Source organism: Rousettus aegyptiacus, unplaced genomic scaffold (genome assembly GCF_014176215.1).
Source record: "Rousettus aegyptiacus isolate mRouAeg1 unplaced genomic scaffold, mRouAeg1.p scaffold_m13_p_18, whole genome shotgun sequence".
NCBI lineage: Eukaryota > Metazoa > Chordata > Mammalia > Chiroptera > Pteropodidae > Rousettus > Rousettus aegyptiacus.
Genome location: NW_023416293.1, coordinates 3,029,997 through 3,057,975, shown reverse-complemented (window position 1 = coordinate 3,057,975; position 27,979 = coordinate 3,029,997). Strand labels below are relative to the sequence as shown.

The 27,979-nt window shown below is 38.3% G+C and overlaps 1 protein-coding gene across 1 annotated transcript; it reads right to left on the bottom strand.

The window, feature by feature from the left end:
* Positions 1–984: 984 nt before the first annotated feature.
* SCCPDH (saccharopine dehydrogenase (putative)) lies at positions 985–27,979 on the bottom strand. Its single transcript, XM_016157442.2, has 12 exons — positions 27,683–27,979; positions 25,936–26,048; positions 21,869–21,949; positions 19,643–19,772; positions 17,204–17,253; positions 10,509–10,639; positions 9,741–9,858; positions 8,811–8,930; positions 8,666–8,722; positions 3,901–4,012; positions 2,579–2,660; positions 985–1,590 (listed from the first exon to the last, which is right to left on the bottom strand). The coding sequence occupies exons 1-12, from the start codon at positions 27,870–27,872 to the stop codon at positions 1,485–1,487; spliced, it is 1,290 nt and encodes a 429-aa protein (XP_016012928.2). The 5' UTR covers positions 27,873–27,979; the 3' UTR covers positions 985–1,484.

Sequence of the window (27,979 nt, the reverse complement as noted above, 5' to 3'; positions counted from 1 at the left end):
GCGCAGGGCTCCACGTGGTGACGGGCAGAACCAGGGGTCAGCAAAGCATCGCGGAATCCTAGAGTCCCTGTCACGGGGCAGAGCAGCAGTGATGCCGTGAGAAGCAGGGATGGCTTCTACCTCTGGGACTGAGCCTCAAAGTTCTGGGATGATCTGCACGAAGGGTGTTACCCCCTCAGGTGAGTAACATATTTTCTGCAAATGAGCGCGGATGGAACCTTGGGGGTTGAAAAGAAAACCAGAATCAGATACACTCGTATGTCAAGCTGAAGGACTGGGTCACACAGGCCGTCGCACATCAGGGTTAACGCTGGAGCAGAACACAGCACACACCGCGGGGCCGGCGAGAACGCCACAGGCCCGCGGCTCGGCTCGCGGCTCCCAAACGCAGACCTAAACCCAAACCGTGTTCGCCGGCCCCGCGCTCCAGACCTCCAGACTGCAAACCTTGGGCCCCGCCGGGGACCGCCTGTGCACTGTCGCGAGATCTGTTGCTTCTGAACATCTTCCTGAGTGTAGAGGTCGTGACAACTTTTCTAAGGTCCCACAAATCAGGGCAGAGCTGAGACCAGGTCACCGCATGCCTGGGGCCCAGGAAGCCAAGTCAGGATAGAAGCAATGCCACCGAGAAGCTCCCTCCTCCTCCCACACACGGTGCTCGGAAGGGTCTCCCAGCGCAAAGCGCGTCCCTGCGTCTGTAGAGAGGACATTTCATAAAGGTAGCGGCTGTCCTCTTTATGTAGTGAAAAGCACAAAACACGATGTCTGTTTTATGCCTATTACAAAAGGAAAAGTCCTTTGCTCTACGTTAGGGCTTTCGTGGAGCGCCTAGTTAAGATACAAAAAGTAAATTAGAGAAAAATTCTGCTTAGGCAGCCCAGAACAAGGGCAAATGAATGACAAGCCCAATTACCAGCGGTGGACCAGAAGCACCTTCCCACCCCGACTCAAACGCCGCGGCAGGTCCAGACACAGAAGCGCCACGCCATTGACAATCCTTTATTATTCAACTTAGGTAAGTCCAAAATCAGTCAGTGTAGATAGGTGAAAAACTAAGCTAAAACAGCAAACCTTGCAGTTGTATTTGGCAAAGGCCCACACACAACACAGAGAAGCTCACTGGACAGTAAGATCCCACCGGATAGCATGGCCAGGAAAGCAGCGGTCGCGGCCTGACAGGGACATCAGCCTGGGCGCCAGACGGAGACGCCCACCGCGTCCTCCGACCTGCCCGCTCACGAGTAAAAACTGACCATGAATTCTTCAAGTCAAAATATTAGTTCCCTCTCACAAGCAACAAAATCACAAAATCAGCTAAGATTTGAAAGTTAGGGTAAGTTAGTATAATTTCCTGCTTTTAATGTGACATATTTTAGATTTAGCCATCTTTTCCACACAGAGATAGGCTTGAGAAGAATTTCAAATATCAAATAAAAAAGCTATTAATTCATGCATTTTATGACTTTGGTTAATTCTTCAAGTGTTTAGACTTCAGAGCTGCTAATGACAGTGAATTCAATGCCATGGAGATTGAGCCTGTCAATCAACTTTGTTCTGGCGAAAGCGGCTCCAGGTGTGAAGACTCCACCCCTGCAAGACAGTAAGAAGATAAAGCAGTTCGCAGGCGATCTCCAGCACTTTCCTCTGTGAGTGAGATTTGCTAGGGGACTAGCCATCAGGTCACTACAGAGCTCATGATAACCTGGCTCCTGAAACCAGCCAAATGAGCCGGCAGCTGTAACTCAGGGAAAACCCAGCGCCCGGCAAACCCATCTAGACTGGTTCAGAGACCAGAGCGACTGTTTCCACAATTCGGGGTTCGGTGTGCTCGAGGGGCATGCTGAGGTCACACTGAAGAGCACCCACCCCCGATAACTGCTGCTGTTTATAAAGATGGCCCTCAGATCAAGGGGATTCAATAAAGACCTAAGTGAAATAAATTTAGGTAATCAATTATCAACAAAGCATAAATAAGGCTTACACTTGATGAAAAAAACGGTTTCTTTAAATGTAATGGCAAACACTTATAAAATGCTAACTATTTTCAAAGGGTGTACAAGTATTTGAAAAAATTTATTCAGGTTTCACTTTATACAATTTTTATGTTTATTATTTAATACTACTTCAGGGCATACCTAAATGTATTTATTTCTCAGCCTGAGGGCCTATGCTCATTTGCAAAGCTGGCCCACTTTTAGGGAGACAGCTAATGTTCCCCGAAGACAGCCCCCTTGACAGTCATCTAGTCAGAATGCCATGCTGCCAGCTGGGAATCATTCAGCACCGTTTAGAGCCTCCTGCTAATTCACATTAACAACAGGGACCTTTTCTGAGTAGTTGACTCTGGACTTGAACTACATTTACATGCAACTGAAGCCAATTTACATGGCTCTCAAACTTTTCTGTCTCCTTTCATTTACCTCTGCCAGAGACCAATAAGGAACTGTCCCTCTCACAGTTTTAATTTACCTCTATCTTTGTGTCAAAGGAACCCAATGCCTGTAAATTATATTGAAATAAGCTGAAATAAAACACAGATGAAAAAGAGATTGTCAAAGTAGAACAAAACAAGACTTACGCCTTAGGGAGGTTGGCGGCATCATTCAGAAGAGTCATGGCTGCCTGGACCATGGCTATGGAGGTGGCTACATAGCCACTTTCTACAGAAAACAGGTGACCAAAAGAAATAAGGTATTCGTGAAGCATGTATTCAACACCCAAAAATCAAATGGTAGATTTTATATCTAACTCTAGGGATACAGAATTTTCTCAATAAATACTCTGTTCACTTAACAACACAATGAACAATTAACAATTATGTAATACTTATAAAACATGAGGAACTCTTTTAACGCTTTAAATTTACTATACTCATTTAACTCTCCTAACAATTATCTAAGGTTGGTACTATTTTCATCCCCATTTTACAAATGAGGAGAGCGAGGCATAGGGAGTTTAAATGACTAATCCAACCTCAAAGTCAGGCAGTGGCTGAGCCCGAATCACACCTAGGCCGCTGGCCTGAATCCGTGCTCTTACCCGTTACACTGCACTGCCTCTTGACAGTAATTGAAATGAATAATCCTACGTTTCTTGTTTCTCTATTCATACAATAAACTTCACTTAAACAACAAGACTCAATTTCTTAGGAAAAAAAATAACTGAGCAACTTTAAAAGACGTCTATAAGCAAGTGGACATTACTGTTTATACTTACTTCTGTCAAATAATAAAAACAGAGGAGAAAGCTTTACCTTAACAACTGAGGTGGGAATTTGAAGAGAAGGCAAGATGCAAATATGTCTTTGCCATCTCACTTGATTAAAACTGCAAAACAGACCTCCTGTGACCTCTCAGGGATGACAGCAACTAAACTGATAATTATACTAGAATTTACAAGTGGGAATGTCTCTGTATTGTTCTCTAAAATTTACATAAGTTTTTGAACTTTGTTGGGTAACAAACAGTTCCTTTTAACAACTGCAAAGACTTTTATCCAACTCAGGACAATGTCAGGGTGATAAAGACTCCAAAGAAACCTTGGATCACAGCTTTGATTTATGTTATAATCATACTGCTTTAAAGTGACTCCTGAGTATAGAATAAAACAGATAAATTTCAACCAGTCCCTTGTCTTATTAATGTTAAAATTTGCCGTTCAGAATTTTTAAATCATACTGGAGAAAAAAAAAACAAAACAGGAGGAAGGATACGTTGATAAAATTATACCAATAATTTCAGTCTTTCATTTGACAATCATTTATCATTAATACTTAAATAATTGTGCCAATGTATTTCTACAACAATCAAGCTTTGAAAAGAATGTACTGTAATAGCACACCACCTTATAGCTTAAGACAGTGTAAAATTCCCAAGCGTTCCTACACCATATGTGAAATACCTGGTCCTTTCACTTGAGTACAAATTCTGATATTTGGTTTGTTCTTTTCAGGACTAAAGCCTTGGCTGTATCCTTGACCAAAGAATGTCATCGTAAACGATGAGGCATCAATCTGAGAAAAAGAGAGCAAAGGGCTTATTTAAGAAATATGTCATTCCCTCCCTGAACACCCTGAACACAATCTAACCTACCATTGTACTTCATATGAGACATTTTCAATAGATAAACACATCAATTTTCTATCGGCCAGAATATCCTGTTATCCTTTAAGCATGGAGCAAAAAGTGATTCTTTTGAAGATGCGAGTGTGAATGACTGGTGCTGATGCTGGGGGGAGGGAGGTGGTGGGGAACAGGCAGGAGATAAAGACGATTCTTACGATGTGGCTTAAAGAGAGACAGCATCATAACAATAGGTAGTTTCTGGAGAAAAGCTACAGGTAGTTTTTATTTTAGGGTGACAGAAAATGGTAATCTGATTTTAGATACGTTTGAAGTGACAAGATAAAAATAGTCAGCAAATGATGACATTTTGGGCTCGAGGCACAGACACATAATTGTTCCTCTAAGAGATATAAAAATTCAATTCAAAATATTAAATTTTAGAAATATTATCCAAATATCTCTCACAATCTTTAAATTTAGAAATAAGGTAACAAAGAATTCAGTCCTGGTCAATAAGTTTTTATGAAGTTATCAACTAAGGGTTATACACTCTGTTAGGCCCTGAGACCACAATAAAATATGGTCTCTGGCCTTTCCTGGAACTTACACACACACACACTCTGATAACAGTACGAGACACAAATTAAGAGATGCAGGACGAGTGCGGAGGAGGGCATTATTAAATCTACTTGGGAGAAGAGCAAGGTTTGGAAATGTGTACACACATACACACACACGTACACATTCTAATAGAAGTTTATTACACAGAAAAGTAGGGTAGGTACCAGAAAGGAGAAACCATTATTTAAAGGCAACACCAAATAACGATGCACAAGAAAATTAAAATTATAGGCCAATATGTCCCTGATGAATATAAATGCAAAAATCCTCAACGAAATATTGGCAAACTGAATTCGGCAACACATTAAAAGGATTGGACACCATGATCGAGTGGGATTTATTCCAGGGATACAAGGATGGTTCAATATCTGCAAATCGGTCCATGTGATGAACCATATTAACAAAATGAAGGACAGAAATGATAAGATTATCTTCATAGGTGCAGAAAAGCATTTGACAAAATTCAACATCCATATATGATCAAAATTCTCAACGAAGCAAGTTGGAGGAAATGCACCTCAGCATAATCTGACAAACCCACAGCTAACATTATACTCAATGGTGAGAAGCTTGAAGCTTTTTCTCTAAGATCAGGAAGAAGACAAAGATGCCCATTCTCTCCAGCTTTATTCAACATAGTATTGGAAGCTCTAGCAAGAGAAATTAGGCAAAAAGAAAAAATAAAGAAATAAAAGGCATCTGAATTGAAATGGAAGAAGTAAAACTGTCACTATTTCAAGATGACACAACACTATACATGGACAACCCTAAAGAGTCCATCAAAAACCTCAGAATAAACTAATTCAGTAAAGTTGCAAGATATAATATACAAAAATCTGTTGTTTCTATACACTCATAATGAATTAATCGAAAGAGAAATTAAGAAAACGATCTCATTTACAACTGTATTAAAAAGATACCTAAGAATAAATTTAACCAAGGAGGTAAAAGACCTGTATATTGAAAACTACAAGACATCAATGAAAAAAATTGAAGATGACACAAATAAATGGAAAGATGTACCATTCTCATAAACTGGAAGAATTAATATTGTTAAAAAGTCCATACTACCCAAAGCAATACACATATTTAATGCAATCCAATCAAAATTCTAATGGCATTTTTCAGAGAACAAAAAGCTCTAAAATTTGAATGGCACTTTAAAAGACCCCAGAAACCAAGGCAATCTTGAGGAAGGACAAAGCTGGAGGTATCAAGGTCCCTGATTTCAAACTATATGAGAGAGCTTCAGCAATCAGCACAGTTCCGGCATGAAAACAAGCGCAGGGATCAGCGGGCCAGATCTGAGGCTCACATGCTACCTGATCACAGCCCTCTGAGGGGACGCGCGGGTTCAGCTTCAGGACAATTTTCAACAGTCTCTAGGCTGCGACTTCCAGTAAATCAGCTTTGGCATGAAAAATGAAACGGATCTGCCAACCAGGACCAGGTCATGAAGGGCCTCACATCTCCAGAGATGGACGGGGTTCTGCTCTAGGGGTATGAACCAAAATCACCCGAACCTCACCTGAAACCTCCCTACCTCCACGTCAGTGGTTTATACCCTTGGCAGTGCGTCAGCATCACTGGGAAGCTTTGGAAAAGCCCAAAGCGCACGCCACATTCCAGACCCATCAAACCCTAATCTCTGGTCACCAGTTTGGGGCTCTCCCTCTTTGGGGCCCCATTCTACATCTACTAAATCAGAATGTCCAGGTGTGGGGTCAGGACGAGTATTTTAAAAAAAGCTCTCTGGGTGATTCTGAGATATAAAGTCCCAGGTAAGGATCGCTGCCATAACAGTGAGCCAGGGAAGCATTTCAAAGAAGGTGCTAATGGGGCAAGATTTGTGTCACCGATCTCTTGGAAAGCAATGGGAAGATAGATTAGGAAAAAAATCACAGGAAGGTTATGAACAGTTCAGTCAAAGAGATAAGGGCCTGCACTATCCATGGAGTGAAAAGACAACCCACAGAGTAGGAGAAAATATTTGCAAATCACACATCTAGTAAGGAATTAGTATGCAGAATGCATAGAGAACTCATAAAACTCAATAGCAAAATTGGGCAAAGGGCTTACATAGACATTTCTCTAAAGGTGTATAAATGGCCAGAAGTACATGAACACATGTGCAACGTCACCGATCATGAGGATCAAAACCTCACACCTACTAGGATGTCTACCGCAAAAATGAGAACACAAAAACAGGGCACGGCACGTGCTGGCGACGACGTGGAAGAACTGGGACCCTTGGCGCGGCCGGCAGACATGTACAACGGTGCAGCTGCGGTGGAAAGCAGTTTGATGGCTCCTCGAAAAGTTAAAAATAGAATCGCTTCAGGATCCAACCATTGCAATTTTGGATATATACCTATAAGAACTGAAAGTAGAGTCTCAAAGAGATATGTGCATGCCACACCCACATTCATAGCAGCATTATTCGCAACAGCCAAAACGTAGAAGTAACCCAAGTGCCCATGGACAGATGAATAGATATTCAAAATATGAGGAGTGCTGCTGATGTCACTTAGGGAGAGTCAGTGAGAAGTGGGCCAAGGACGGAGCTCTGGGAATGATCAAGCTTTAAGGAACAGAAAGAAGTGAGGATACAGCAAAGGAAGAGAAGGAACAGAGCAGAAATCTGGCGAGCAATGATCTCAGAAGCCAAGGGAAGTATTTCAAGGACAGTAATGTCAAAGAAGACACAAAATAAAGACTCGAATGCTCAAAGCACCTACAGAAGTTATAAGGCCAATGGTGACTTTGGTAAGGGGACAATGAAAAGTGAAGGAAGGGTTGAGGACTCTTTCAGGTGACAAAAAACACTGGCACGTTTATAGGATGAGAAAAACGAACCTGTAGAGAGGCAGGAAGAGAACTTACAGAAGTGGAAAGGAATAATCAACAGATGAGGCCCGGAGGGAATCCAATCAAAAGCTGCAGCGATGGTAAAGACTCAGGCTGGTCTGACTCCAGGAGCTGCCAGACTATAGCTGTGTGAACTCTAGCAAATAGCACCCTCTCTTTTTATAATTTATTTCCTTAATTGTTAAAAGGGATAATGATAGTAATACCTTCACCTAAGTGGTTGTTGGAGAACTAAATATAAAGCAGTTGGTCCTGTGCCTGCAACACAAGAGATGCTTGAATTTTTTAAAGAGCACGAGCGGCGGGGCAGTCTTGCAAGGGGAATACTTCTTCACGAGAAAAGAAGGTGAGGATGGGAGCGATAACAGGCCTGAGAAAGGAATCCGAGGGTGCGCCCAACAGATGCTCTCGGTGCCACTGGTGAAGGAGGAGTGGTGACAGCTGCGAACAAGGAGGGGAGCTGGAGTCGGGCCGAGAGGAGATGACCAACGAGAAGCAAAAGGATCAGCGAGTGACAGTAAAAGCTCCAGTGAGAGGGGAAGCATGAACCTGGAGCGCTACCATCCTCTCGGAAGTGGAATTTCCCCCCCAACAGCTTCTGACATGAAGGAGGTGAAGGCTAAGTGACCTATGGCCTTACTCAGGATCTGAGGATACCGGATATTGCTGAGGATACTGGAGAGGTGGTAACTCAGTCTACAGTGCAGATCCGGGCATGTGCATGCGGAAGGGAAGAGAAGCTTGGTGGAGGCGGAGAGAGGAGGCAGAAAGGAGGAAATGAAAGAGTTAACTATCTGAAATCTCCGTGACGTAAGGAGAATACAATTTCTGGAGCCGGATGGCTGGGTTCTCATTCTAGCTTGGCCATTTACTCGCTATAGGACCTTGGGCAAGTTTGTTAACCTTGCTGTGCCTCAGTTTCTTCATTTGTAAAATGGAGATAATACCTACCTCAAGGGGTGTTTGAAAAGATCAAGTAATCTAATTATGTGTCTGTAACATAGTGAGTGAGTACTCCATCACGTCTTAGCTATTATTGTCACTGCACTGAGGAAAAGTAAAAACCAAATAAAGAAACATAGTTTAGAGACCTAGAGGAAAAAAACAGTTACCTGTTTCTGTGTTGGACCCTGTTTTGAAAAATAACCAAAGGAGAAGAGCCATGGAAACTACAGGGGAGAAAAAAACCGTCAGTGACATTTTTTAAAACCATGGAAAATACTGCTGAAGATCTAATTTCATTAAAATATTACTTACTTTTATGAGAAGTTGCCTTCCAATGCTGAATTTCACAAAGAATAAAAAGAAAAGTCCTGCGAACATGAGCTTAATAACAGAGGTGATGCCTCCCACAGTTATATAAGCAGCATACTGAACCTAGGTGCAGAATGTGAAGTCAGAATGTCACTCCCCACGTTTTTAGGCCAAGTAAAACAAGAATGTTGGCTACTTATAACTTATTCAGTAGCCATAATTATAGACCAAAAGCAGTTTCTACTTCATGAGTATGTTATATTCTGAAAGCTTATTTCAAAAGCAGATATTGGGAGCATACTTTTGAAAGAAAGTGTTGCAAAAGGTAATTAGCTTCCTCTACTTGAACACAAAAGTCCACAAAATCTGTATATAAAAAGTCTAATAATATACCTGAATTTAGCGATTAAACATTACAGAATGCAGACTCCCCTTACAACCTCTTCTGTAAGAAAATCCTCCCTTATCTTTTGAGGTAGTTTCCTCTTCAAGTCTCAGCAGAGGGAGCGATTCTGCGATGCCCCCACCAGGAGCAGGATGATACTCCAGAGAGAGCAAGGAGAGCAGAGAGAAGGACCCAGACTGCTTCAAGAGCAACGGAGTGCTCCAGCAGCTGGAACTCTAAACGGAGATTGTTGGGTGTTTCCGAACCTGTGTTTCCTATATTGAGTTTGCTGCTGTTGTGTTACATTAAAAAGGTATCAGCAGGTCAGATCTGAATTATGGAAAGAGGCGATTACCAACCTCATAAAATGCAAAATCCTCTACACTACTGATTCTGTATACTTCCAAAAGCTGGAACATGCATTATTTAGCTATTCCCCCACTCTTTTTTTTTTTTTTGCTTTATTAACATAAAAATCCTACATTAAACTGTAGGGGAACTGTAACAAACATAGTATAGTTATTAAAAAATAAGTCATTTACACTTACGGGTGATAACTCTAACTGCTCGTGAAGGTAACGCTGAGTCCGCTTCACGACAGACACATCTGATCCCATGAAAGGAATGGAGTAACTCCTGAGTTCTCTGCAGTAAGAAACCAGCCACCTGCAAGACAGACTTGTTGCATTTACAGTGACCAAAACTTCAACTGGTAAATTTACGAATAAAAATCAGGACTCTCCTTGAGGCAGTAATAACAATGAAAATGGCAGATCTGCTCTAAGTTAAAATTTATTTCAGTATTTGTCTTTCGTTCTCGGTTTGTACTCCAAAACAAATGGCAAGTGAACACAGTAGTATTCTTCACACCATGGGCATTTAATACAGGCAGTGTAACCATGTTTTAGCCCATTGATTTCATTGGACGATGATAAAAAGAACACTCATTCAACAGCTGAACTCTGAGGTTACGATTCTCACATTAAATGCCATCAACATATTGATTAATTAATATACATAAGATCATTGCTTTAAGATGGTGGTTTTACTGAATAAAATTTAATTGGCATTTAATTTTGATATTGATAGTGAAAAGTCATAAAATTCATTTTTCCCCCAGGATCCCAGTGTATGATTACATATAAGTACTAAGCTTAGGGTAACATAATAGTTATATTTCACTTATCTTTGAAAAACAATTCTGAACTTACTACAAAATAGCCTCTGGGCATTTCTTAGTAGCATACTTTAGTAACAGTCAGATCAACAATATATTTAGACTAGATATACCAAAAAATAGATGTGAATCAATATACCTTCTTTTCAATTTTGAACCAATAATTGGGAGAGGTTTCAGATTTGCCTCATTTCGTAGTTTTTTCAAATTTCTGTAATCTCCAAAACCATAAATTAATGACTTCCAGGTACCATCATGAATGCACATCCCCTAATAAAATAATTCAAGAGTTAAAGAAACATGTCTTAAGGGATAATTACTAATATGTAAAACCAAGTAAGTTAAAATTGACACAAAGAATACTTTACTTCTACTTAAGCAAGGCATAATCCCTTATTTAATAATCTTGAGATGGATTTTCATGATCAGCTAGGTAGCAACAACATTCAATAGTTCGGGCATATTCAATACTTACACCAACGTACGCCCTTTCTTCTTCCCTTGTACCATTATTTATGCTCTTTTTAATAAGCCATTGAGTTTCACTTTATTGTCTTCACTCAACTAACTGACCACATTCCTTCAAAATTAGCCTCTCTAATCTTTCTCTCTGCTGATTCCTCCAATTTTCAAAATATGTTCCTGAGCACACTCATGCATACACGCAAGAGACCATCTGCCTCTATTCCTTCCCTGTGGTATTCAGTGCCCCGCCTGCCCCAACGCCCCTTACTCTAGCCCCCCAAGTTACATAAATGTCTTTCACAGAAGTTTCTTTAAAATTTTAAAATTTTATTTTAAGGCTCATTAATATAATTTATATTATTTCTTTCCCCAATTTTTTTCTGGTACTGTACCCAGAACAGAATCCTTGCTTGATCTCATCCAGACTCTCATCAGTCCACTTATTTTTCGTCTTTCATGAGACTCTTAGCTCCCAGTGCCTTCCCTTCTTCCAATATAATTACACCTTCCACAACCCTTTCCTCTGACTCCAGCTGGAAATGAGTGGCAGAGAGGAGAGCGCTGCTGAGGATGTAATCCAGAACTTACTATCTTAGTGCTGACCCTTCTTTACAGGACTTCTAGGTGGGCCTTTTAACATGTAAACATTTTAAACTTCATTTATAATTTTAGTTGTACATAACTGTATCGTGTCCTATCTTATATGTTGTTTACCTTATCTGAATAAACAGTCATTTAGAAAGATTCAAAACCAACTTTGTCACAAGACTTTGAAAGGAGAACTATCAGTAAGGCAGATGTGAAAATATTTTGGATTGCTAATAAGCAGAATAAGAAACAATAAAATCATCAGAAGATTCAAGTTTTTATATCATAGCTTTGATGACACTAAATGGCACACACCAAATCTAATTTCCCTTTGGTACAGATTAATTTCTTCTGTATTGTTAAAACTAAAAGTCTTAAGGATTTGATCTGTGAAGTGATTCTAAATCCAGCCCTAGCCAATGTGACCTACTAGTAAATGTAAAGATTTCCAAACATCAGGAGAAAACAGCTTTTTAAAAACCTAAGAATATCTTTTTATATAAATAAGTCATAAAAAAGCAAGATTACATTCCATTTTTTAAAATCTCTTCCTCTATTTCATTGAAAAATATAACATAAAGACGATGCACAAAATATAAATGTACAATTCAATGAAATTATGAAGCGAACATTCATATAGCCCAGAAGGCCCTCCTTCTGTCCTGCCTTTATGGTAATCAAGAAAAATCCCTGCTTTTCTTTGAATACCACCTAAATATTCATTCCTCAACGGTATAGTAGTTTTACCTATTTCTGAACTTTATAGAATTGGAATCATACAGTATATCTTCAAGTTTGGCTTCTTTTGCTCAAAATTGTGATATTTGGACTCATCATGTCAGAAGGAACTCCTACTCTGTAGCTGACCTTCCCATTTTCTCAATGGTGTCTGTTTTAAACAAACACTAATTTATCAGTCTTATTCTGTATTTAATGTCGTCTGTGTTTCTTTTAAGAAGCCATTCCCTGTACAGCATGATGACTGCAGTAAATACTGAACTGCATATCTCAAAGTTGCTCATAGAGAAAATCTTAACAGTTCTAAACTACAACTGGATGGTAACGAATGTTAGCTAGACATTATGGTGATAACTATGCAATATATACAAATATCAAATCATCATGTTGTATACCTGAAACCAATATATCGATTATACCTTAATAAAAATAAATAAATACAAATAAATTCCTGGGAAAAAAGGTCATTCCTGATCTTGATGCTATGAAATATTTCATCTTCTAAAAGATATGTTGTTTTGTCTTTCACATTTAGGTCTATAATCCACCTAAACTTGATTTTTATACACAAAGTATGAGTGCAGAGTATAGCCCAATTTCAGATACCCCACTCTCCCAGCATCATCTCCTGATAACATGCACGACCTGCTCTGAGCTTTCTGTCCTATTCCACTAGCCTACTGCTATCCCTCTGCCAATGTAACACACGGACCTAAAAATTCTTGATAGCCAAGAGCATCATTCCACCCACCTTATTCTACTTCAAGAACATCTTGGCTTTTCTTGGCTCTCTGCATTTCCCTGTGTGTTTTAGAATTAACTTGTCAAGTTGAACATCATAACAAGACAAAACAAACAAAAACTTGTTTTGAGATTTTGATTGGAGTTACATGGAATTATAAATTGACTTGAGAAAAACTGACATCTTTAACAAAACTGAGTTGTCCAATCCATGAATATGATGAATTTTTCCATTTCTTTGACTTCTTTAAGGTCTCTCAACAATGCTGTACAGTTTTCTTCATAGAAATCTTGCATAATTTTTATTATTCCCAGACACTTGATTTTTAATGCTATCACAAATGGTCTCTTTAAAAAAAATCATTTTCTAACTGTAGCTAGTATACAAAAATGCAACTAATTTGCATATTGATTTTGTATTCAGCAACAATAAAGACTAGAGTGGAAATAAAAACAATAGAGAATAGAAAAACAATAAAGATAATCAACAAAACCAAAAATTGGTTTTTTTAAGAACTCAACCAAATTGACAAACTAGACTGCAGTGAGAAAGAGGGTTGGGTGGCGGGCGGGGGTGGGGGGGGAGAGCAGGGAGGCCGGGAAAAAAACCCCTCAAATTACTAAAATCAGGAATGAAGTAGGAACATTAGTATCAACCTTACAGAAATTGAAAGGAGGATAATGGAATACTTTAAACAAATGTATGTCAACAAATTAGATAACCTGGATGAAATGGACAAATTCCTAGATAGACACGATTATGGATTAGACTGTGTCTCCCATAATTTGTATCTTGAAGGCCTAACCCTCGGTACCTCAGAATGTGATCTTATTTGGAAAAAAGGGTGTCGTAGATGTAATCAGTTAAGATGAAGTCATACTGGAGTACGTGAGCCCTTAATCTAAAATGACTGGTGTCCTTATAAAAAGGAGAAATCTGGACACAGTCACACACACGGGCAGTACACCACAGGAAGGTAAAAGCAGAGATCAGAGTGACACATCTACAGGCTAAGGAATACCAAATACTGCCAGCAAACCACCAGAAGTTAGTAGAGAAACATGGAATTCTCCTTCATGGCCCTCGGAAGGAACCAAGCCTGCCAAGATCTTGATCTTTGACTTCTAGCTTCTGGAACTGTGAGAACAGTAAGTTTTTGTTGTTCAAGCCACTTAATTTGTGGTACTTTATTATGGTATACTAGGAAACTCATGTAGACATAAACTACAAAAACTGACCTAAAAGGAAACAGAAAATCCTAATCCAACCTGTAAGAAGAGATTAAATCACTAATTAAAACACTTCCCACAAAGAAAAGCCCAGGCCCAGATGACTTCATTGATGAATTCTACCAAAAGTATAAGGAAGATTTAACCAATTCTTTACAAACTCTTCCCCAAAAGGCCAGTATTAATTACCCTGATAACAAAACCAGACAAAGATATCACCAGAAAACTATGATCAATATTCTTTATGAATAAAGATGCTAAAATCATCAACAAAACACAAGCAAACTAAATCCAGAAATAAAAAAATAATTATATATTGTGACCGAGTGGGATTTATCCCAGAATGCAAGGTTGGTTCGACGTATAAAAATCAATCTTATGTAATAAACCACAAGACTAGAATAAAAACAAAAACTACATGATCATCTCAATAGATGCGGAAAAGTATTTGATAAAATATAATAACCTTCACATTAAAAACACTCAACAATCTAGAAATAGAAGGGAACTTCTTCAATATGATAAACAGCAATTATGAAAACCTGCAGCTAATACAATTTGATGGCAAAAGTCTGAAGTATTTCCCTCCAAGATCAGGAACAAGACAAGGATGTCAGCTCCTGCCACTTCTGTTCACCAAAGACAGGTTTCAGAGAGAGGAGCAGCAAGAACCTCACGGTTGGGCCTGAAGATTTGGAAGGACCCATTGCTATCGACTGAAATCAATATGAACACGCTGTGAAAGGAAAAGCAGCATGTCATCTATGGACAAACGCAGTGTGAGAGGTCTCTCAATATTCAAGTGGAGATGTCAATTAGGCAATTAGATACTTTAAGTCCACAGTTCAAGAAAAAGATTTAGACTGATGACATAAATTAGGAATATTTTCTTAATACCCAAATATACAGAGATTTTTCTTGTTATTCCGTCACTGATTTCCAGTATACCTGCAGTATAATCTAAAACAGACTCTAGAACAGGAATTGGCAAACCATTTCTGTAAAAGGTCAAACTGATCTAGGCTTCACGGGTCACATATAGTCTCTGCTGCATAATCTTTTTTTTATCATAGCTCCCTAAAAACGTAAAAATCACTCTCAGGCTGCAAGCCACATAAAGGCAGGCCATGGGCTGACTCCTGCTCTAGAGCTACACTATCCAATGTGGAAGCCACTATATAGCACATGCGGAACATTTTCTTCATTGTGGGAAGAGGTACTGGACTGTTCTAGAGTACATTATCTCAATCCTCTGAGATTATGAGTCTTGTTTTATGACCTGGCATGTAGGCTATAATTCAAATCTTTATGTAAAAGAAAAAAGCTTAAGGCGAAAAGCAAGATAAGGGAGTGGCAGGAGGATAATCTAGAGCCAAGGTAATTAGCTCTGCCATATTCTTGTGACATTAAGGTTCTGTATTTTGCTTTAAGGGGAATAAGAGAGGGAGAACCATTGATGTGAACGCTTTAACTCTCTTGCCCTAAGTTACGCCCCAACTTTTCCCATGGTCACATCTCTGATAAGTGGCAGAACCAGAATTCGAGCTCAGGCAATTTGGTTTCAAAATCTGTACTTTAACCACTCTAGGAAAGACTATTGATTTGGCACTGTGAGAATCATCTGCTCAGTTTCTCTTTCATTGCTCCTAGCAAAAGGAAGACCTTCAGTAGATCTACCTAGTCTTTTTAATTGCCTCTGTTTGAAGAGAAGTCTCTTTTCCAATTCTATCAATTTTCTCACTAAATCCCGGTAATAACATTTGTTTTTTTTTGTCCGTCCTGCACTAATTTCCTGCCACTTCTTACCATTTGTGGTCTAGATTCAGCCACACCATTCGCTTTCAGATGTCTGGTTATATGATTCAATAAATTCCTTCCAGTTGTGTTGGTTGAGCTGGGTTGATAACACATGGTATCTAGATTTCCAAACATGTCTTTCATTCTTGTTTCTAAGCCTTTGTTCAGGCCGCTGCTTCTGACCTTCCAAATGCTATTTGCTTTTTAAGGCGGAACTGAGTAAGGCCACTTTGAGGCATTCCAGTTACTCAGGCCCACCATCGCGTCACTCTCATCTGATAGCCCAGTGGATACTCTCTGTGGCCACACATCTTAATGTATTTGATATAGTTCTTTGTGTTTATGAATCTGAATCCACAATCCAGATGAATAGAACCATGACTCCTACTTAAATATGCTCCACACCATCCACAGTTATGTCTTTATCATACTATTTCCTCTCCCTGATCCACATCTCCACAGCACCAACCTTTAAAATTCGGTCCATATGCCAACTTCTCCAAACATTCTTGAACTCTAGCCTGCAGCTACATGTACTCTCCTTTCTCAGACTCTACAGCATTTGATCTGATCTCTCCATAACAAACACTGTATCTTCTGCCAAGCTAAATTATGATTTCTTTAAGGGCGAGGTTTGCATCTCATTCATTTATGTGTCTTGCACTACTTACACTACCCTGCACTAATATATATACTTGCACTACTACATGATATTTGCTGAATAAATATTTTTTAAAGGGAACAAATACTTACAAAGCCTCAAGTATAAATACAGAATTACGTTAGACACTACTGGCAATAAAAGTGCTATCATAAACATAGTCCTTCCCCAGAAATACAACTATTTTATATTCTCAAAAAGACTATAAATCCAGTAGGATTATATTTACATCATACATTTCTTATATGGCCACAAAGGCACCTAATTCCAAGTTAGGCACATAATAAAATGTGCGGAGTTTGCACTAAGGAAATAACTGCTTTGGCTGACAACATTTATTGCATAACGATGACAGAAACTTTAGTGTTAGGATCATGGTAATTCATTCTAATATAATTAAGTGTGTAGTTGTCTTAAATTCTATTGTTAAGTCAAAGTAATTCTTAGCAATCTAGTATCTTTACTATTTAAAATTAAACACAGTGACTTTCATACATTAAAAATTACAAATATATATATATATAAAATTTAATCTAAATTTTTTAAGAGGTATATAAGAGTTCCAAGATGTTTTAAATATTAACTTAGAACATTTGACAAACAGAAAAACTAACCTCGGGTCCGGAATGTATAGTCAGAAAACTTTCCACAGCAGTCAAAGTACCTAGAAGAGTAGGAAAATGGTAAAAGTAAAATCAAATAAAGTTTATTAATCCAAGACAAGTAATAAGAAAATATTCCTATTAATTTAGGGACTGCTTTGACTTAGCTTAAAGGTCATATAGTATAGTATAAAACTGGTAACAGTTTTATTATTTGTAAACATATTTAAAAGCAGCTGAAGCCACATAAATTGTCAGAAAGAGTAGTTTAGCATAAACTCTAACTGCTAGTACTAACAAAATCTTTTCTAGTATTCAAACTGACAATGCTAAAAATCTCTTCCAGTTAAGCAACAATTTAGCCCACTCATTCTGGAAGGCCAGCAAAACAACAGTTCTCAAAATTATATCTATGCGAATTATTCTGTTTTCCAATATGACAGCTTTCAAGAAAATTTAAGAGTGACTTACAATGAAAGTACAAGAAACCTATCAAAATGGCCTTTGTGACGGCTTGTAAAATACTTAAAATAAGGTAGTTAAAATGAAATAAAAATATAATAACTATAAAAATAGAAAGCCGTGCCAAAAAAAAGGAGAAATTAATTAATATCAACCATGAGGACTAATATATAGGTATAGCAGTCAAGTTTTAATCAATCTTTGATTTTTTCCAGAGCAGGAAGACAAAAGAAAAACATAATAGCTAATTCTCAAAATATGATAAAATAATTTTCTTAGGAGACAGTGCTCCTACTTTTAATTCAAAGAGAGAATTAAAACAGGGTGCTAAGAAAGGTGATGCTGAACAAAATAATGACTAACCATGTCATCAATAATGATGCTATAGGAGAAGAGAATTATAGCCACATAAATGTCACTAGTTTGACAAAAACCAAGAGTAGATCATTAAAGTAAATCTCACTGAAGCTGATTCAGAGGGTTGTTAAAAGAATGCAGCCCGGACATATGGCTGTGATCTAACCCTGTCCACAGAAAGAACAAGGACCGCTAAAGCAGTAATAAAATGTGGATCACTTGCATCAAAGATCAACTAGGATAATAGTTAAAATGCTCATTCCAATGTTTCAGTATCTGAAAGAAAAGTTTTTAAACAAACCTTAGGGAAAAAAAGACATTCAAAGTAATAAAAACTTTTAAATATTTAGGAATAATCTCAAGAAATATGTCTAATCACCATGAAAAAAAGGTCTAAATTTTATAGACTTAAAAAATTTCTTTTAAATAGAGAAATACCAAGTCTATGGATTGAAAGACTAAATATTTTTAAAGATAGTCAATTTACGTTTTTCTTTTTATTGGGAATGGTCCCAGTGTTTCATCATTATGATGTTGGCTATTGCTTTCCGACATTTATGATGTTTAGAAAGTATTCTATTCCTCGATTTCTAAAAATCTGAAATCAGTAAATGAATTTTCAAATCATTTACTGAGGTGGGTATATAGCTTTTCAACTCTGATACTCTGAGGTAATGATTATGTTACTTCCTAATAAACCTTGCTCTTGATATATTATTATTTTAAAATGTCAATGGATATTTCCTATAATTTTATTTAGTGGTTTTTTTTTTTTTACTACTCATTTCACAAGCAAGACTGATTTTAGCTTTCTTTTTTTGGGGTGCTATTTTTTTGGGCTTTGTTTTCAGAGTTAACTTTTTAATATGAACTAGAACACTTTCCATCTTTCTAATCTATAGAACAGTTTATATGGTACTGGAATTATCTGTCTTAGGTCATTTTCTAAATGAACACTTTTTAAATATAGATGGCATTAGTAATTTCCATTGTTTTAACATAATATTGATGTTTTCCATTCTTAAATTGTCTCCATTTATAAATGGGGTAAGAAAGATGTCAAAAACTTTGTTCAATACTTTCTAGCTGTGTTGGTTAAAAAAAATAAAACATTTAATTATAATATCTATACAATTAACTATATTTTAAAATGTGTTAATTCCTAAACAAAGCAAGTTAGAATTTACAATGGTTGCCAACGTTTTTTTTTTCCCAGAAATTTTACAGCTGTAACTGTAAAATTGAGACAATGATAATTCCTCACTTAGGAAACTTTTAGTATTATCCATATCTCACAAAACTGTAGTGTCAATAACATTTTATAACAAGTATAGCTATATTAAAAACAAAGTATATGACAGAGGAAAGACCAGTTGAAGACACAGAGAGAAGAGGGCCATCTATAAGCCTAAGACAGAGACCGCTAAAGAAACCTAAGCTGCCAACACCTTGATTTTGGACTGCTAGCCAAATAAATTTGTTTAACCCACCTGAAAAAAAAAAAAAAGCACGTGTTTTAACATTACACACTCTAGATATGTTTCTTTTCTCAACCAGATCTTAATTCATCATAATTACAAACGTGAAGCCTTTCTACCGATATTCAATTATTGCTTATTGATCAATAATTACCATTCATTTTATTTCTGGTATATATTACTCCCAGATCTGCTGGAATTGAGTCAAAGCCACTGCTTCCAATGATATAAACCCCTTTTTCTGCAGCTTTCTCATGATACTTCCAATACATTTGTTCCAGATACTAAAAAATTCAGGACAAAAGAGCTGAATCAGAACTATATAGAAACATCTCAACCAATATTAAATGATTTACCTTTAAAGACAAAGCAATTAAACTTTGAAAATGCTGATCAATATGGCTTTGTAGCAAAATATAATGTTTTTCACTTATGCAGCAAACATTTACCTCATGTGCCAGGCAGGTGGTGCGGGAGACATACTGATCTGACTTAATGACACTAATTTTTTTAGAATGACTTTTAAATGCAAAATACCTCTTATTAAAAATACAAAGAAAGCAAAAAAAGTTGCCCCAACTCACATAACTCAGATGAACATCATTACAGACATCCGTGCATTTATATAAATAGAAAAATAGAGGGTAGGAAAGGAGAGGATGTGAGAAGGGAATAATGGCCACTTAAATCCTCTGTTTTTAAAAATTATTTTTTTTAGAACAGCCTTTAGAGAAAAACTGAGTAGCACAGTCCCTAAATACACCCCATTCACTTTCCCCTATGATTACAGCTTTTACATTAATATGTTACAATTAATAAAACGATAAATATTCATACTTTAACTGAAGTCCATGCTTAATTCAGATTTCCTTAGCTTTTACCTAATGTCTTTTTTTCGTTTCAGGACCTCATCCAGGGTATCATATGACATTTATTGTCATGTCTCCATAGGCTCTTTTTGACTGTGACAGTGCCTCAGACTCTCCTTGTTTTTGATGCTTTTAACAGTTGTGAGGAGTACTGGTCAGGCACTTTGTGGAATGCCTCTCTACTGAAATTTATCTCATGTTTTTCTCACGACAAGACTGGGGTTATGGGTTTTGAGGAGGAAGACCACAGGAGTATAAAATGCTATTTCATGACATCATATCGAAAGTACATACTATTGACACAATTTATCGCTGTTGATGTTGACCCTGCATACCTGGCTGAGGGTGTTTGTCAAGTTTCTCCACTGTAAAGTTATTCTTTTTTCCTTCTCTCTCTCTCCCATTTCCATGCTGTGCTCTTTGAAAGGAATTAACTATGTGCAGCCCACACAGGAGTGGGGAGCTATGTGCTCCCAATCCTGGAGGGCAGGGTAGCTACATAAATTTGGAATGCCTGTGCACGGATTTGTCTCTTCTCATCAATTTGCCCATTTTTTAACTGGGTTAACTGAACTTGTATTGTTGACCTATAAATATTCTGGATCTTTATTAGGTTTTGATATCACTTTTATGGTAATTTATAATAATGGAAGTTTTCCACATTTTCTCTATTCTGGAATATTTTAAATAAGACAGGAATTGTTTCCTACTTCTTTTTGAATCAATTTTTGTACTTTACACTTTCCTAAGTACTTCCCAATATTCGTTACCCACTGATAAACTCTAAGTACATGCCAAATTGGCACACTGATGATGGTAAGCAGTAGAGGCTCCAGGGACATATGAGGTGACAGTTTGAAAGAAGGTGGTGGGGCTCAGAACTGTTAACAGCACTTCCTGGAGTCAGGCAAGCCTCAATTCAAGTCCTAGTTTTTCTACTTACTAGTTGTAGGACTCTGAACAAGTTACTTAACCTTCCTAAGCCTCAATTTCCTTGTCTATAAAATAGAGAGAAAGATGATACCTACAAGAATGTTGAAAAAGTAACATAAAATGTTTACCTGGCACACTGTCAGGCATGTGGGAAGCACTCAATAAATGTAAACATTTAAAATTTTTAGGTTGAGGGGATTTTACATTTATTTTTCTGCAATGTAAAGGTGTCTGCTTTGAAAAAGGGAATTCATAATGAAAGTTACAAAAATGAGGTTCCAAGAATTACAGTATGCTATTTTAATTCAGTTTACAGCATGTAATCGCTGTAAAAATCAGCACATGCTGTATACGAAGGACTTGAAATAAATGAGACTGCAGTGAAGAAAAAACTCAAGAAAACAGAAGCTAAGACCTTGCCATCACACTCTCGTTCAAGCTATCAATGGAATACCATCTCTCAACACGAGGGAGGAGTCAGCACCTTCTAAAATACGTCTGCAAAACTGCAATAAGTATTTTCCACTTCAACAGAAAACTAATAATATTGGGTTTTTTTTCTTTTTCATTTTCCATACCTGAGGTTCTCCAGAGATGTCAATACAGCTAGTTCCATTTTCAATACATGCTTTTACTACAGGTTCTCCATACAATCGATACTGGAGGAATTAAAAAAAAAAAAAACAAAAACAAGTTTGTCCTTAGCAAGCTTAAATGAACCTTTCGGTTTTGGAAATACAGTCTTGGTTATTAAGAAATCAATTAATAAAGTAGCCTAAACTGAGAAAATAATGTAAAAGCAATACACCTATTCTCACAGGATAGAATTAGAGAAATGTGTGCTTATCCCTAACTGAAGACAAAATGGGAAGTTTCATAGTAGTAATTTATTTGAGTTGAATTCTGAAGAAGAGTAAAGATTTGCCAGGAATAAAAAAAAAAATCCACATAAAGGACAAAGTATAAGTAAAGATGTTAGAAAGGGGGCTGTTCAGGGTACCTGGAGCACAGCGTAGTTGAGAGAGAGTGGTAAGCGGAGTCTAAAAAGAAACACTTGGGCCCATCAGGAAGGACCTTGAGCACCATGCTATCAACACTGAACTCTATCTTTTCTGGATTACTAGGCTCTCTTGGAGAAGTTTAAACAGGACAATAGTGTCAGATTTATGGTACAGACATATCACTCCGCCTGCGGTACTGGAAAACAAATCTCATGTCAGATAAGAAATAATGAAGGACAAAACTAAGAAAGGGGAAGGATATACTAAAAATGATATATACTGAAAAGACAAAAAATAATTAGACTTCCTGATCATCTGGACATGGGGGCCAACAGCTAATAATGCTATTAGCCAAAATAAAAACAGGAAGAAAGGTTGAATATTAGATGGGGCAGTACATATTCTGAGCCTATATGATTTTAGATCTCACAAATTATTTATTACTCAAACTCAAAGAATTAAAATGAATAATTTTAATACACCAGGATCAGTCCCATTTTCCAAGGAAGCATGACAGATTTTCCACTTTGTGAGGGCAGAGTAAGGAGAAGCATGCACTCTTCTGCTTTCTTCATTCCTAGCAGCCAAACAAACAAACAAAAAAAAAATGGAGGAAGGAGATCTTTTTCTTCTAGCCATGAAAACACAGGTAAAGGGACACTTAAAAAAAAAAAAAGACAGGTGAATGTAAGGACTGACCTTTTCAAGTAGGTCAAATAGGCTGTCCTCTTTACCTCACTCCGTAGCCTCATCTCCACAGCCTACTCCCCCTTCTTAAGAACAGCAAATGATGCTGAAATTACAGTACTGGGAAAGTATATTAAAGTTCTAGTTCCTTCTCTGTCATTAACCAACCACATAAAATTACTGGAGCACTCAACTTCTGAGGCAACATAGTATAGGGTTTTTCAAGGCAGCAAGATCCAACTTCACACCCTAAATCTATCATCTACTATATGGATTTATTCACATATAGACTACTGCTAGACTACTATACATTTTAAACACACATAAAATAGAAATAAGGTCGAGATGGAAATTAATAGAAGTCAAAGCTCTATTTTCTTTCTGCACCCTATGGATCATCTTGGGTACCCTTCAAGGTTTATACACATCTACTTTGAAATTCGTTTAGAGATTTCCCTGGCCTTTTTCTTGGTTATTTTACCCCAAAGTTTAGAATCACCTGAGTCACCCATTAAACATGTTGGTTACTTGGTCCCACCCCAGACCCTTCACGAATCAGGTTTTCTGGGGTAGACCCCAGTAACCTGCATTTTAGCTCAGCCTCACAGGTGATTTAATGCACAGTAGTGGTGGAGAATCGCCTCCCTAGACATTCTCCCTGGAAAATCACATACTCTCTCCCGACTTGAACTAACAGGTATGTTCATGCTCACTGATGAGATATCTCTACCTGTGGTTTCTGTTATAAATTTCAGGACAAGCAAGAGCAAAGGATAGGGGCATGATTTATGCATAAAACGAATTTCACTTTGGCTTCATTTTCCCTCCTCTATTTTCTTTTCACCCAAATTTCTTCACTTACTTAAAAAAAAATAATAATAATTCCACTATAATATAATATCTGGCAGACACCTCAGTTTCGACATGTCCAAAATCAAATTCATCTTCTTTCATCCCACTCCTGACATCTTTTCTGATTTCCTGTGAGGGAAGACTCTGAGACAAAACTGTGCAAACGGCTGAACTGCACACCTGTCTAGAGCATGGGCATTAAAGTCAGGCCTGACAGCACCGACTTCACTGGGTTGTAGTGAGGATGAAATAATACAAAGAGCTTAGCCTGCAGGGCACACAGCACTCACATATTAGATTCATTCTCTTTTGTTATTAATGGCATTACTCTCCACACAATTGTCAGGCGAGAAACCTAGAAGCTGTGTTTGACTCTACCTATCCTGGAAGTCACCACGTTTTATCAAATCAGTCTCCTCCTTTCTACTCTACACTCCCAAATCTTAGTATACACCATTGTCATCTCTCATATAATTTACTACAAATAGGAACGGGTTTCACTGCAGCCAATCTAGCGCCATCTCCAAAGAAATATCAAATTGTTATTCTGAAAAAAAATCTGTCGTCACCTTTGCTTCTGCATCACACCCACACACACACACGTTTTATACACTCTTATAATCCTTCACTAGCTGCCCAGTGCCCATATAATAGAGTTTAAAATCCACGCTTCTTAGCTTGTGACAAAACGTCCTCAAGTGTCATGTCACACCACAGCCCCTTAATCACCACATCCCAGCAATTCCACGTTCCTGAACACGCTGCTTCTACTGCCTGGAATATCCTCCCCCTCCCTTGACCCATTTCTCCTTTGGGTAATTGGAGGTTGAGATTTCTGCACTAACACCCCCAAATTATTACATTTTTAGATCTTTTTTTTTTCTACTTAGTGCCTTTGTGCTTTTATGAGATAAGTGGACAGAGTCAGAAGACAATTCTTCATTTCAGAGGAGACATTTCTCCCCATTGAAGCCAATTAGGTTATAGGTCAAAATTACAACCCTATTTTCAACTCTCCAAGTTCTAACCCAGTGGTCTCCCGAGTAGGTGAGAAACCTACAAGCTGAAGAACTGCTGCTCCGGAGACTGGGAGAGAACAGCCTACGGAAATGGAGCGGAGTCCTGGAGGTGCTGAGGCCCCAAGTGAGGTTTGCGACTAAGACGTAAAGTGGGACCAGTCCGCAAGGGGATGCATTTTTCTCCAGCCACGCTGAGTCATTCATGTTCAGGCACAGAGTAAGCAGACAGCTGGACTAAACGGGGTTGGGGTTTTTCCAGAGAACTGGGGAGAGGGAAGGGCAAGGGATCTGGTTGACAGCGCGTGCCAGAGAGTGATTCAAGCAAAGGACCACAGAATCTAAGCTCGTTGAGAATGAAATAAATCTAAATAAACAATTTAAATACATTTCACTTGATGACAATCAAAAAACTTTTATGCTTTCATTTTTTAAAATTATCAACAATTTTCTAGATACATGTCTATTTTTCACAGAGACCTTTCCTGACCATCTACCTAATAGAGACTGATGTGCTCATTTCTTTAGCTCCTTACTCTGCTTTATTTTTCTTCAGAGACTTAGCACTACCTACTATTATAATCTTATTTTTCTGTCTTCCCCCCTGGACTATAAGCTCCACGAGAGATTTTGTTTTTTCACCATTATATCCCAGGTGCCTAGACTAATACAGTTTACATGTAACACACGTTCAATAAATACTGAATAAATGAGTCCTTTGTTAATGTTTTTATATGTTTTTAACATATTTTGTACAGTAATACAGGAATATAATTTATAAATAAATAAAAAGTGTATTGGGGTACATGCTCAAACATTTTTTACTTAAGGAGCATACAATTTAAAAAAAAATTGGGGCAATTATAAATAATAAACAAACCAGCACACATTTCTTGAGTATGGTGTCACAGAGGGCCTGATACTCTCTCAGATTTTGGTCAGATCCATTTACTAAGCATAAGAAGTGAAAATGCCCTGAATCAACTCTTCTTTCCCCTGCCCCGATGTTCCTCTGGAATATAAAATATCAGATTCTTCCAGAAATGAATAGATTGTTTGTTCTGACACAAAGAAGGGCTGATTACTTACTGGTCCTACACAATTGAGGACAACTGTTGTCTTTTTAGCCATTTCATCAAGTGAGGCTGGATTATTAATATCACAAATTATTATTCCAACTTCAGACGGTAGTGTCGGTCTTCCTGAAATAAGAAATAAACTGTTTTAAGTGAACCCTGATACAGTATTAGATCTTCCAGATCTTTTTATAGTAATCAGTGACCGCAAATTTACTAAATATACTGAAAACTAACTCTCTCTCTCAAAAGATAAAAACTGTTTTTAACCAGGCAGTAAAAGACAGAAAAGGCTATGAGGAAAATGGAGTTAATACTAAGGGTGACTAAAAACACTGCTAACTTTAAAAAAATCTAACAGAAGCTATGTGTAAATGACAATCTTGTGTAAAATAACAATTTTAAAAAATCATTCAGACACTGGGATGATTGTCCTGACTTCCTCTCTGCCAAGAATTATATTATAAAAACAGTTTATCATCAACTAAACAATTACATATGATAAAATTACTAGGATAGAGAATTCTCAATATAAACATAACGAGAACATTAAAGGACTCAGGCGAAAAGCACAGATTAGATAGATAATAACACTCAGGCTCACAATAAGAAAATAACTGGAATTAACTGAATCAATAGAGTAAATCAGGTTTTGATAGGTCAAGATATAGTCCCCACGATAGCTTGATCTGTGGCCACCACAAGTGGTAGGTAACTAGGCTACCCCTCTACAGTCGTCCTGAGCAGGAAAAATAAAAGAATATATTTTAATAGTGAAATTATCTCTTTTGTAAAAGTAAAAAAGACCAAAAGATCTTTGGTCAAGATCCTGTATTTGGTAGTGGCAGCAGATACAGGAAAGTCCAGCCTACATTAACCAGAAACAAAACAGATGTGATATTTCCACCATAAACAGGGCTCTGCGTGGTATTACAAGGAAGCACGTAGTAGTCCCCAAAATCTAACAGGTGCCATTAGTCTGTAAGAAAGGAGACCTAGGGTGGAAAATTAATAGTCAAATTTAAAGATACTGAGTCCTAAATTAGATGTCTCCTCCACCATGAGTGTAGAGTGTGTGCATGTGTGTATGTCATACCTGGACTTAGAACAGGACCGGGCATAGAAAAGACAACTCAAAAATACGTTGAATGAATGCTGAAAGAATACTTAAACGCCCCAAACAGAGATACTTTTTGGCGGGGGGGGGGGGTGGGGGGGAGGGGCAGTAGATAAAAGGTAAACCTGCTGGAAGAGTCTTACGAGAAAAATTAAACAACAACAACAACAACAACAACAACAACTAAGAGCAACAACAACGCCCCACCTCCAAAACACAAGGAGGTAAGGGAAGAGTACAGTCTTGAAGAAACCTTTTCTCTACTTTTCTATCCAACCAAATATCGAGAACCCCCCCCCCCAGCCCCAGCTGGTACCCTATTTTAGAGTGGGACGATGCAGAGAAAGGAAAAACTAAAGTTCTTGACTATTTCGCCAATGGGACTACTCAAAATAAAGGAGAAAGTCAAAAGAGGGGAAAGAAATTACTACTATTTTTAACATTACGGAGAACAAAGCCAAGACACTATTTGAAGCATCGCTCTGCTTCCCTGTCCTCCAGCAGGGCTTGTGGAGCTCTAAGCGCGCAGCCAGGAAGGAGAAACGCTCATCTCGGGTGGCTCGATCCCCTCGGCCGGGAGAGGACAGCTGCGGGGGTGAGAGCAGCGGCGGCCCCGAGCCCCGTCCCACGCCGCCCCCTTTACCCAGCTTCAGGGCAGCCCTCTCCAGCGCTCGCTGCAGCTTCTCCGCCGAACGGCCCGCCACGGCCCAGGGCAGGCGGGAGTTCCCCTCCAGGTCCACCTGCTCCCGGGCCACCTCCTCGGTCACAAACTGGCCAGTGAAGCCAGAGGCGCCGAACACCACCAGGTGGTAAGGCCTCTGCGTGGTCGCCATGACGAACCCACAGCGAGCAGAGGCCGGCGGGGGGGGAAGGGGGGGGGCTGAGTCCACGGCGCCTGCGCCTCAGGCAGTGACCCGTACACCCGGCGCAGCAACCGCCG

Bases quoted from the DNA above. Each gene is read 5' to 3' on its own strand.
- SCCPDH (XM_016157442.2), bottom strand. From the start codon at position 27,872: ATGGCGACCACGCAGAGGCCTTACCACCTGGTGGTGTTCGGCGCCTCT. The intron at 10,640-17,203 runs GTTAGTTTTTCT...TTATTTTATTAG, and splicing joins CTATACATTCCGGACCCGAG to GGGATGTGCATTCATGATGG. The intron at 9,859-10,508 runs GTATATTGATTC...TCTGTCTTGCAG, and splicing joins GGTTCAAAATTGAAAAGAAG to GTGGCTGGTTTCTTACTGCA.